The 13,126-nt window shown below is 48.4% G+C and overlaps 1 protein-coding gene across 6 annotated transcripts in view; it reads left to right on the top strand.

Annotated features, from left to right (window-relative positions):
* Nucleotides 1-13,126, top strand: part of dnah1 (dynein, axonemal, heavy chain 1) — a 668,552-nt gene that overhangs the window by 589,209 nt on the left and 66,217 nt on the right. For 5 of the 6 annotated variants that reach the window (XM_070895813.1, XM_070895814.1, XM_070895812.1 and 2 more), the window contains one exon: nucleotides 8,262-8,438. In XM_070895813.1, coding sequence (XP_070751914.1) covers nucleotides 8,262-8,438 — 177 coding nt within the window. Of the gene's footprint in view, nucleotides 1-8,261; nucleotides 8,439-13,126 lie in introns of those variants that run through there. The other variant, XM_070895815.1, reaches the window with a different exon arrangement.

The following is a 13,126-nucleotide window of genomic DNA, read 5'->3' as shown; positions in this document are numbered from 1 at the left end:
GGAAATCGAACCCAACACGCCCAACAGCCCAGGCTCACCTAGCAGCCCAGCGAGGGCACAGCCAACACACCAGAACAGACATTTGTACCGAGGTGGTCCATCAGGGAAAGAAAGGCTCCCGACCGCCTCACCTTGTAAATAGTATTCACTTTGATTTTGGGGGGGGAGGAGTGATGTTGATGTAAAGCATGCACTCCCATATTCCGCCACCAGGGAGCTCATCCCCTGAAGTCCCATGGGATCCCAGCATCCCTTGGGAGCACTGTATATAAGCCGGCCCCTAAGGCCTGTTCCTCACTCTGGAGTGTCTTATTAAAGACTGAGTTCACTGTTACTTTAACCTCCCTGTGTGCAGTCTCATCTGTGTTAGGAACACAATAGTAACGTACAGGGCAGGTCACACATACATGCAGCTGCACGTCCGCAGATGACTCAGAGTCCACCATCAAGGGTGATGAATGTAAGGCCATTAACACCTTGTTGGTGCTGCGGGGGTGATCATCGTTTCCATTCATGCCGATTCAAAGGTTACGTTTGTAAGGGCTGTGGAACAATGGGAAATCTCCAACGAGTGTGCAGGCGAGCTGCTAAGCCTGTTAAACCTGCACACCACCAAGTTGCAGAGGAGGACAGATCCACGGAGGATCACGACGAACCAGAGCTCAGATAGAGGAGGCAGAGGTACATGGGGTGCACACATTCACCATGAATTGGCCCCCGATAATGCTGAATGTTGAACTAAATGGACTCCCGGTGTCAGTGGAGCTGGACACGGGCGCGAGCCAGTCCATCATGGGCAAAAAGACTTTCAAAAGGTTGCGGTGCAACAAGGCCTCAAGGCCAGTCTTAACTCCAGTTTGCACGAAACTAAGAACTTACATGAAAGAACTGATTCCTGTAATCGGCAGTGCTACCGTAAAGGTCTCCTACGATGGAGCGGTGCACAAGCTACCACTCTGGGTGATACCGGGCGATGGGTCCCACGCTGCTCGGCAGGAGCTGGCTGGGAAAGATACGCTGGAACTGGGATGACGTCCGAGCGCTATCGCCTGCAGACGATACGTCGTGTGCCCAGTTCTTAAACAAATTTCCTTCGCTGTTCGAACCAGGCATCGGGAAATTCCAAGGAGCAAAAGTGCAGATCCACCTAATTCCAGGGGCGCGACCCATCCATCACAAGGCAAGAGCAGTACCATACATAATGAGAAAAAGGGTAGAGATTGAGCTAGACCGGCTGCAAAGAGAGGGCATCATTTCACCGATTGAGTTCAGCGAGTGGGCCAGTCCTATTGTCCTAGTCCTCAAGGGAGATGGCACCATCAGAATCTGTGGCGATTACAAAGTAACTATCAATTGTTTCTCCCTGCAGGACCAATACCCACTACCAAAGGCCGACGACCTCTTTGCAACGCTGGTGGGAGGAAAGACGTTCACAAAGCTGGATCTGACTTCAGCCTACATGACGCAGGAACTGGAGGAATCATCGAAGGCTTTCACCTGCATCAACACGCACAAGGGTCTTTTTGTTTATGACAGATGGTCGTTTGGAATCCGATCAGTGGCGGCGATATTCCAGAGAAACATGGAAAGTTTACTGAAATCGGTGTCGCACACCGTGGTCCTCCAGGACAACATCTTGGTCACAGGTCGGAACACAGTCGAGCACCTGCAGAACCTGGAGGAGATTCTTAGTCGACTCAACCGCGTGGGGCTCAAGTTAAAACACTCGAAGTGCGTTTTCCTGGCGCCTTGGGAAGGAGGATTGTGGCGGACAGCATCAGGCCCACCAACGCGAAGACAGAGGCAATCGAGAACGCACCGAGGCCACAGAACGTGACGGAGCTGCGGTCGTTTCTGGAACTCTTAAACTACTTTGGTAACTTCTTACCGGGTCTCAGCACACTGCTAGAACGACGACATGTCCTACTACGAAAAGGGGGCGAAGGGGTTTGGTGCAAAAACCAAGAAAATGCCTTTGTAAAAGCGAAAAAATTGTTATGCTCGAACAAATTGCTTGTGTTGTATGATCCATGTAAGCCTTTGGTACTGGCATGTGATGCTTCGTCATATGGCGTCGGGTGTGTATTACAACAAGCTAATGATTTCGGGAAACTGCAACCGGGCTAGGGGCGGGGCTACAACGCACTCGGCCTGGGCTAGGGGCGGAGCGATTGAACTGCCAACATCAGAGCACACAGAGCGGCTGCATCACCGGACAGGCTGCAGTAAGCAAACGGAGAGGCTGGGGGGTGGGGGAAGTGGGGGGGGGGGGGTGGCGGGGGGAGAGAGAGGGAGAGAGGTCACAAGACTCAAGGGGGGGGTGGAGAGAGGAGAGAGATGATACATATGCTTATCACTATAATAAATCACATGTGGCCCATTGCTGGAGCTGAAGGGACTGTGACAGACTTGGACAGACAATCGGTTTCAAGGTAGGAAGCAGGTATGGCTTTATTGTGTTTAAAAAGAAGTAAAAGGCATACCTTTAATAACACACGCAGAATAGTGATACCAATACACACTGAGGGGTACAACACAGTGAATAAATTGTCAAAATACAGCCTGTGGGGAAAGGAATACAGCTTAAACTCTAAATGGGGTAAAGAGGAGAATGCAGATATATTTACACAAGTTATCCCAGCCTCCCCCTCCCAATTCCCCTAACTAACTAAGTTATAGCTCTGGGGGTTCAGAGGCTATGCTCACCAATTCCTTTTGACAGTTGCCTGTGAATCGCGGTTTCGGGGTTCACTGCACTTTGCCTTCTAATACCCCGGACGGAGGAGAGGACTTCGGACTGCGTCGTCTTCAGTTGAGGTGAGTCTGCTGGTGAGGTAAGTCGCGTTTTGGATGTATGGGGTAAGTACCCACTTCCTTTGGTTAGAAATAGTTTTAGTTAGTCCTTTTAGGTAATTTCTCACCCGTTGGTCATTCAGAAGTCAATTGTAGAGTGAGTGGAAATAAATGTCGATTCTTCGGTTTTTCCTGAGTTGATTTCGGTTGGTCATTTCGCTGGTTGTGGTGGCCCAGGTTGTCAATTTGGTTGCTGACAACCTTCCATTTCGTGGGCCTCTTGCTGTCGGCGTGTTCGGTCGATCCTTGATGGTTTCTTGTAGTTCTTTCCACTATTCCATTTCTTCACTCCCCACCTCCGGCTGCTTGTGTTTTCCCTTGTAAAACTGGGAATTGATATACCCCAAAAAGGCTTCCTTATCTCCCACCAAATCTGGCCCAGCTCTTTGTTTCAAGGGAGCTGCTCATTAGTTTTGAGCTCTCTTCTTTGTCAGCATTTGGCGGGCTCGTTCAGCAGTAATTTGATTATGATGTGGTAATATGGAAAATCACCGGTTGGCATTGTTGGAGCAGTGTTTAAACTCTTGGCCCATTGGGTTGGGCCCATGATTTCTATAGGCCTATTTGCACATGCTTGCCAATAATGGTCTCCGGTGATTAGCCTGATAGCTCTTGATGCGTTTATGTCCTAGGGACCGAATTTTTATGCCTCATAGTTCTTGTTAGTTATCGATCGACTCATTCTCCCAAACAAATTGAATTAGCTCCAATACCCAATTCCTGAGTAAAGTCCCACCCTCTGTTCTGGCAGTCTGTTCCAAAATGTTCCTTTAGAGATCTTAAACTTGTAAAGCTCTTGCGTATCTTCCTCAGTTTTTCCTAGGATACCAAAATGTTCATCGAGTTCCAAATTAAATTCCCTTTCCTATGAGCCCAAACACTGGGGGCGGGGGGGGGGGGGTCTCCATGAATGCATCCCTTTTTATCCCCCGCAGGCCTCGTCTGCCCTTTAAACTCATTTGTGTCCCGAAGTTTTTCCTTTCATTTTAAAAGTCCAGAAAGGGACTCTTCTCCTCTGCACGGGAAAGGTACAAGGAACCTTTGCGAAATATTGGTAAATTCTACACAAAGTTCAGCACGAAAACAGGGTCATCGACGTTGATACAACGTGTTACAGAGTTACGGTCATGATATGTACATTGCTTAAGATGCCGGTTTTCGACAATCTCACTTAAAACCGGGTGCACAAGGGACAACCTTGTTTTGAGGGTCCTCTTCATGAGGAGTTTGGCGGGCGGAGCCCCTGTGAGTAAGTGGATCCTCGTCCGATATGAAAGCAGCACGTGAGACAGACGGGTCTGCAAGGGGCCTTTCGTCACTCGCTGCATGCCCGACTTTATGATTTGTACTGCCCGTTCAGCTTGGGCATTGGAGGCTGGTTTGAACGGGGCCGACCTGACAAGCTTTATGCCATTACAACACACAAATTCGTGAAATTCGGAACTCGTAAAGCACGGTCCATTGTCACTAACAAGGATGAAGGGCAGGCCATGGGTGGCGATCATTGTCCGAAGGCTCTCTATTGTAGCGGTGGATGTGCTGGACGACATTATAACACATTCGATCCATTTAGAATAAGCATCAATTACAACCAGGAACATTTTTCCTAGAAAGGGACCTGCGTAGTCTACGTGGATACGGGACCAGGGTTTGGAGGGCCAGGACCACAGGCTCAGGATGGCTTCCCTGGGTGCGTTGCTGAGTTGCGCGCACATGTTACACCAGCGTACGCACGACTCTAAGTCTGCGTCAATGCCGGACCACCACACGTGCGATCTCACAATGGCTTTCATCATTACAATGCCAGGGTGTGTGCTATGGAGATCTTTGACAAATAAATCTCTGCCCTTTTTGGGCACGACTACGCGATTTCCCCACAAAATGCAGTCGGCCTGGACGGATAACTCGTCCTTGTGCCGGTGAAACGGCTTAAAATCGCCATGCATCTCTCCATATGTGGTTGCCCAGTTTCCGCTTGAAAAGTGACCCTTCGCCCTCAAAGACTTCCATGGCCATGACCAGTTCCCCGGGCTGCTCCGCTTCACCCTCGGTAGTGGCGATCGGGAGCCGGCTGAGCGCATCTGCCTGGTCTGTGGCGGATCGTGTAGTCATAAGCGGACAGCGCTAATGCCCACCTCTGAATGCGAGCTGAGGCGTTACTATTGATGCCTTTGCTCTCAGAGAATAACGACCTGAGCGGCTTGTGGTCAGTTTCTAGTTCGAACCGCCGGCCAAATAGGTACTGGTACATCTTTTTTACCGCATACACACAAGCTAGGGCCTCCTTTTCGACCATGCTGTATCCCCTTTCAGCCTTGGAAAGGCTGCGGGACGCATACGCTACAGGTTGGAGCTTACCCAACACACTCGCTTGCTGAAGCACACACCCGATCCTGTAGGATGACGCATTGCACGCTAAGGCAAGATGCTCGCAGGGATCATACAGTGCCAGTAGTTTGTTTGAACACAATAAGTTTCTGGCCTTCTCGAAGCCAGTTTCTTGATTTTTACCCCAGACCCAGTCATCACCCTTACGGATCAGTACATGTAATGGTTCAAGCAAAGTGCTCAGCCCAGGCAGAAAGTTACAAAAGTAGTTCAGTAGTCCTAGGAACGAGCGCAGCTCTGTCGTGTTGCGTGGTCTCGGGGCCTTCTGAATCGCTTCCATCTTGGAGTCTGAGAGTCTGATGCCATCTGCTGCGATTCTCCTTCGCAGGAATTCCACCTCTGGTGCCAAGAAGATGCATTTGGTTCATTTCAATCTTAGACCTGCTCGATTTAATTGACGTGGCACCTTTTCCAGGTTATGGAGATGTTCAGTGGTGTCGTGTCCAGTGATCAAGATGTCGTCTTGGAAGACAACCGTTCCCGGGACAGATTTAAGCAGGCTCGCCATGTTTCGTTGGAAGATTGCAGCTGCTGAACGGATCCCGAAGGGGCATCGGTTGTATACGAACAGCCCCTTGTGTGTGTTTATGCACGTCAGCTTCTTGGACGATTCCGCCAGCTCCTGGGTCATGTACACCAAGGTGAGGTCAAATTTCGAAAACAGCTTTCCGCCCGACAAGGTCGTGAACAAATCCTCCGCCCAGGGTAGCAGGTACTGGTCCTGTAATGATACTCGGTTTATGGTTACTTTATAATCCTCACTGATTCTAATTGTCCCTCACTTTTAAGAACGGGGACAATGGGACTGGCCCAGTCATTAAATTCCACTGGCGATATAATGCCTTCGCGCTGAAGCCGATCTAGCCCGACTTCTACTTTCTCCCGCAGGTTGATTTGAAGGGCCACGATGGATTTTCAGGACTTACCTTCTCACTCGCGTGTGGGCCCAGCTTGTTCAGTTCTGATTGTTTTTCTCCAGGTAGAACCCATCAAAGCAGCGACCCTCTCTTCCAAGGGTGTCAGTGGATGCAGATTTGGCGGGTCTCGTCTTGTTCAAGTTCTTTCCCTTTTGTTGTGGGGCAATTTCTTCTGCAAAGATGAAAATGCAACTTTTTAGAGAGGGTGTCTTTCTGCTGGGTGGGACATGTACAGCTGGTCACATTCACAATTGTAATTGCATTGAATAAATGAAAATATTACTTACACTAACTACTTGACCAAGGTCCTGCCATTTCTTTTTACACTGGCTTCCAGATCTCTTGGTGTTCACCAATGCGCAGAAATCTACTGCAACTTGGTTCCAGTGTTTCTTCATTTCTTTGGGTGGCACTTTTGTGCGACCTCTGCTGATATCCAGCTCCTGCCATCTGTTCTCACTGACATCAACTAGTACTCCACTTCGTCATGCAAGAAAGTCTTCATTCTTGGTGCACGTCGCTACATTGCTGTATTGCTACAGCTGCTCTGAGACATATCACTTTTCCAATGCTCTTAGATTTTTTCCAAACACACAGTCCTTATTTTGCATGCAGCAATTATTTTCAGAAATACAACACTCCTTCTGGCACTTTTGCAGGCATGCAGCACTGATATTAACAGAGCACTGCTTCTTGAATTCAGCAGTTAATTTCATTCCACAGCACTTCTTCTGGCACCAAAACACAAGCAGCTATGTATTTCTTTAAAAATGGCTGACTGCCAACTTTCAGCGCTACTGCGCATGCGCAGACATTGGCACCGGACTCCACTGCGCATGTGTAGACGTCCCAGCACTGTTTTTGGCGCAGGGCGCTAGCTCCACCCCCGACTCAACTGGCCACGCTGTGTGACCACAGGGAGGAGGCCAGACAGCGGCCAAAGTTGGGGAGGGCCACAATTGAGCCCAATAAGTGAAGTGTTAAAATAATTTTTTTTTGAAAGCACATAATCTTTTTAATGTCTCAATGATTTTTCTCCCAAATTACTCGCAGCAGTGTCCTGAAGATCAATGTTCAATTCCTTGACACTCCAGGACAATCCTGGAGGGTTGGCAACCCCAAACATGAATGTGCCAAGCCACTGTTTAGGCCTGCAGTATTTGGACACTTATCATTGATCAGTACAGGTTGAACCTTCCTTATCCAGAACCCTTGGGACCTGGATAACGGATTTTTCTGGACGAGCGGTGGTCATGTTAAATTGGATAGTACAGGTACTGAGCAAGGGGATGTCGGGACTGACTGGCTTGGGACTGGAAGTGCGGCAGAGAGATCATGGCGGGGGTGTTGGCGGCAGTGGATCACGGGGTCAAGCCAGCGATTGCGGGAGTCAGCAGTGAGGAAGGATTTCAATTTGTTCATGTCAGAGTTCTGCACACGTGCCACCCAGTGGCCAGGAATGGTTCTGGACGAGGGGTGGTTCCGGATAAGGGAGTTCTGGATAAGGGAAATTAAACCTGTACTATCTTCCACCTGGAAAAACACCAGTCCAGCACAAGAACTATGATCCCACAGACAAGGAATCCAAATAGTTGGACTCATCGGACAAATGGTTGTCCAGTGAGTACTGCAAATAAGGATATAAACTGGGCAGGATTCTCATTACCGGCGCTTCCTAGATCTTGTCCAAGACAGCCAAGGCACATGCCTGGAAACCAACCCTCCAACTGACTGACTACCTCCTCTGGACTGCTTCAGTGCCCAGTGCAAACAAAACCAGTACAGGAGCTGATACCAAGACATATACTACCATATGTGAGCATATACATTTTGCCATTAAATACAAAAGGAACCCTGACAAGTACAGAAGCTGACACAGTGATGTTCAACAGCAGGGATGCGAGTTAATTGTCATTGTTGCTTTGATTTCTTAATGCTCACCTTCAAACCCTCCCGGTTTTAAAACATGGGAATTATTACCAGTTAGTAAGGTGGAATGTGCAGTTTGCCAAGAGGCTGTGAATCTGATATTAAACTGTTGAGGCCAAAATACTTTGAGTTTTTATCAAAATAGTCTAATGGTATGCTGTCTTGTCCTCACAGGTGCTGAAGTATACAGCTGGGGAGATTAATTACGGAGGTCGTGTGACAGATGACTGGGACAGACGATGTATAATGAACATTTTGGCGGACTTTTATAATCCAGACGTCCTAGAAGAAGGTCATGAATACTCAACGTCTGGAATCTACAAGCAGATCAGTACTGACAATGAGCTTGAAGCAAGTGCAGAATTTCTTTTTAAGCTACCATTTTTATTCACTCCTTTTATTATTCGTAAAGTACACTTCTAAGCAGATTTGTAAAGTTAACGTGCTAATGATCCTTGTTCTAAATTGACATATCAAAACTATAAAGGGGTAATTTTTCAAATTTGCGCACTCAGTGGAAGTCTTGCCTGCCATTGTGGTTGGAAAATTGTGCACAGTGGATGGCCAAATTTCCAGTTTGCTCTTTTGAACGTGAGGTTCCACACTGGGAGTGCAAATTCAGAAAACTATCCCTTAATAGCAGGTTGCCTCAGTTGGTAGCACTCTCACTTCTAAGTCTATGGATTCAAGTCCCACTCCAGGATATGGTGTGCATAATCTAGGCTGACACTTCGAGGTGCGACCCTTTCAGTGCTAGGAACGTAGGAGCAGGAGTTGGCTATTCATCCTTGGGCCTGCTCCACCATTTAGTTAGTATATGACTGATCTATACCTCAACTCCAGTACCTGCCTTTGCTCCATAATCCCTTGATAATCGAACAAAATGTAATCTTTGACCTTTTTAATAGAAGCCTTGTGTGCCTGTTCAGGTAGATATTGAAGATCTTATGCCACTGTTTGAAGAACGAGTTCTCCCAGTGCATGGACAACCAAAAGCCAGTCATTCATCTCATTGCTTGGTCCTTGCTGTGTGCAAAATGGCTGCTGTATTTCCCTATCTTACAACAGTCATTATACGTCAATGTATGTGAAGTGTTTTGAGGTGTTTTAGAGACAAGAAATGGCAAGTCTTTCTTTCTCATACATGCCACGGATCAGTTTTTTTTAATCCATGAGGCAGCCTTTTAGTGTTTCACAATAAAAATCAACTTTTTTTTCTGGGACTGACAACAAGCAGATTAGTGGGAAAGTGAGACTGGAGCCTGTCAGAGAACGACTTGATTGGAAACTGGGTGGTTACAACCAATCAGATGTTGCTGTCTCCCCCTATTGGTTGCACATGACCTTGAGGCAGAAAACATTGACAGTGTTCTGATGGTTTCTGCACATCACAGTTACAGCTATGTATATTAGTGTTTGTCCCCAAGGAACTTACAAATAGCAAATAAGCTGTTAAAGTGCAGCGTTTAAAACGTTTCATTTTTCTCTAAAGAACTTTTAGGGCTTATCCAACTGTTATCTGACATAAAGGTTTGGAGCTGTCTTTTTTAAATAAAGAGAATATTTTTATTTCCTAGTGTAAACTAGCTTTATTTGAGCATTTTTGTCCAAGCACTTGCATAAATTGCCAAGAATTCAAAATAAAATTGCACCTTTAACATAAAAAAGCTACAAGGGCAAGGCACTTAAAGCATGTGCATAGATAACAGACACTGACTGGGCTCAATTTCCTCCAAAGCATTTTTTTGGTGTACTTGAAGAGTTACGCCCATTTTTTTGAGGCCCAAGTATGCCAAAAAAAAATGTTCTAAGTTTCCCCATTTGATTTCTTCATTGTGGTGCAGCCTAATCTGTCCTTTAGTTTTGGGGGTGGAGCTTTGATCTGCACTAAAATGATCAGGTTGCCATGGTAACCAGGGACACAATGCGAGCTAAAGCTGCAAAGTGAAACATACAGCCAGCTCGCAACACGTTAAAACACATTGCATCAACTTAAAAACACATTAAAATACATTGCAGCAACTTACCTCTATTCATTAAAGTCCACCCCCCCTCCCCCCGCCCCACTGGTGCTGGTGCCGATCCCCATCCCTATCCCAGGCCCAGTGACCTGCCAGTCAGCTCCATCAACCAAGTGACCTGCCAGTCTGCTCCCCTCCCCTAGCCCTGGCCGAGTGACCTGCTGGTCCGCTCCCCCGCTCCCCCAACCAAGTGACCTCCCGGTCCGCTCCCCCAACCCGAGCCCTGACCGAGTGATCTGTGATCTGCCGGTCTGCTCCCCCAACCAAGTGATCTGCCGGGCCGCTCCTCCGCCCCTAGCCCTGGCCGAATGGCCTCCTGGTCCTTTCCTCTTCTCCTCCTCCCCCACCCTGGACGAGTGGCCTCCCGGTCCACTCCCCCGCCCCTATTTCTGGCCAAATGGCCTCCCGGTCCACTCCCCCGCCCCTATCTCTGGCCGAATGGCCTCCCGGTCCACTTCCCCGCCCCTATCTCTGGCCGAATGGCCTCCCAGTCCACTCCCCTGCCCCTATCTCTGGCCGAATGGCCTCCCAGTCCACTCCCCCCGCCCCTATCTCTGGCCGAATGGCCTCCCGGTCCACTCCCCCGCCTTTAGCCCTGGCCGAATGGCCTCCCAGTCCACTCCCCCGCCCCTATCCCTGGCCGAATGGCCTCCCAGTCCACTCCCCCGCCTTTAGCCCTGGCCGAATGGCCTCCCAGTCCACTCCCCCGCCTTTAGCCCTGGCCGAATGGCCTCCCAGTCCGCTCCCCCGCCCCTATCTCTGGCCGAGTGGCCTCCCAGTCCGCTCCCCGCCCCTATCTCGGGCCGAATGGCCTCCCAGTCCACTCCCCCGCCCTTAGCCCTGGCCGAATGGCCTTGTGGTCCACTCCCCTAGCCCTGGCCGAATGGCCTCCCGGTCCGCTCCCCCACCCCTAGTCCTTGATCGAGTGGCTTACCGGTCCGCTCTCCCACCCCTATCCCAGGCCGAATGGCCTCCTCCCTCTCGGTCCCTGCACCCAACTATACCCGAAAGGCTCCCCCCTCTCCCCCTCTCTCGTACCTCTCCTACTCTGCTGTCCGGGCATCTGCTGCACTTACCTGCGCCGATTTCCTTACCTGCGCCAATTTCCTTCACTCTCCAGAAAGCTTTTCTGCAGAGGCCACATGCGCTGGCCTAAGAAGAACTGGAGCAACTCTCAGCTGGCCAAACTTGTCTAACTGGCCAGAATTTGCGTGGGTGGCAGGTTACACCCCCTTTGGCTGAAAAAAAATACCTAAAAAAATCGTAACTAACTGAGTTACGCTGGTGCAAATTGATTGGGGAAACTGTGGTTTTTAAACTTAGGCCAAAAAAAAAGCAGCCTGCTCCAAAAAAAGGCGCAAATCACTGGGGAAAATTGAGCCCACTAAGTCAGGAAAGGGGAAATTAGAAGGGTTAACCAAAAGCCTGATGAAGAGATGGGTTTTGAGCAGATTTTTGAAGGAAGAACAGGAAGTGATGAAGTGAACACTTTCAGGTAGTAAGTAAGCCCGAAGTGACCAAAGGCCTTTCCAGAATAAATTATTTTTGGCTTGATAGGCATAATTACACTAGGCTCCAAAATGACAGAAAATGTACCAGACTCAGCTCGAAAATAAATCCCACAACACCTTTCAGAAATTTACAAATCTATCACTACTGCGAACTCTGTTTTTGTGTACTTTGCTTTTTACCCTTGCAATAAAAGTAATGGACTATTGGGTATACCTGAAATTATGACAAATTGATGCCCTACTGCATTCTTCTTCGAGATAACTATAGAAAAAGAATTAGCTCTGATAAAAGTAGCAGAATTCAAGGTGGACATGGCACCGAGTTCTGATGGCTTGCATCATAGGCTGTGGAAATAAGTCTGGGAGGAGAAAGCAGAGTCCACTGCCACAATTTTTCAATTTCCTTAGCTTTGCAAATTGTGTTGTGGACTGGACGATTGTCAATGTAACATCTCTGTTTAAGAAGGGAGCGAAGGATAAACTAGGTTAATACAGACCAGTTAGTCGAAAGTTGTGTAAGCTCTTAGCATCCATAATTCAAGAATAAATTAATGAGCATTCAGAGGTACATGGGATAATCAAGTGCAACCAACATGGATTTATTAAAAGCAAGACAGGTTTGGCAAATGTAATCGTTTTTTTTTTGTGATTGAATAGAGAAAGGGATTGCAATAGTTGTAGTGTATAGGAATTTTCAAAAGGTGATTAATAAACTGCATCACAAGAAGCTTCTTGCAAAAATTCAGGCATATAATATAAGGGGAAAGGTAGCAGTATGGATAGAGTTGCCGGATAGGCAGAACACAGGGTTAGGGTTAATGCGTGTTGCTTGAATTGGCGAAGGGTTGCAAGTGATATACTCTGGGGTCATTGTTGTTGATATATATAAATTTGGGCACAGGGAGCGTGATATCAGAATTTGCAACACAAAATTAAGATGTTTGGCAAACAGTTATAAGGACTGTAAAACAAACTTTGAGCCCAAGTTTCCACACGAAAAAAAACGGGCGCCCCTCCGAGCTGGGCGCCCGTTTTGCGCGCCTAAAACAGCGCCTAAAAAAAACCGCGCTATTCTCGAGCGCCCTGCAGCTCCTTGCCTGCCTGGCGCGGCGTGCAGGGGGGCGGAGACTACACACGCGCCGATTTTGTAAGTGGGAGGGGGCGGGTACTATTTTAATTAGTTTTTTTCCTGCCGGCAACGCTGCGCGTGCGCGTTGCAGCGTTCGCGCACGCGCAGTGTGAAGGAAACATTGGCACTCGGCCATTTTTGTAGTTCTTTGTAGCTGTTTAATTTTTGAACATTTTTTAATAAAAGCACATTGCCATCAGCACATCAGCACTGAGGCTTCTTACAGCAGTGAGAAAGCCTCAGAAAGTTGAGGCAGCCGTTTCCCTCCCCACCTCCGCCCGCCGTCGGGAACGCACTGAACGGCTCTCCCCTCCCCCCCCCTCCCGCCCCCACGGGAACGCACTGAACGGCTCTCCCCCCCCCCCTCCCACCCTGGTG

This window comes from Pristiophorus japonicus, chromosome 12 (assembly GCF_044704955.1).
Source record: "Pristiophorus japonicus isolate sPriJap1 chromosome 12, sPriJap1.hap1, whole genome shotgun sequence".
In the NCBI taxonomy this organism is placed as follows: Eukaryota; Metazoa; Chordata; class Chondrichthyes; family Pristiophoridae; genus Pristiophorus; species Pristiophorus japonicus.
Note: the sequence above shows the minus strand (reverse complement) of the source record. Positions and strands in the feature narration are given on the sequence as shown.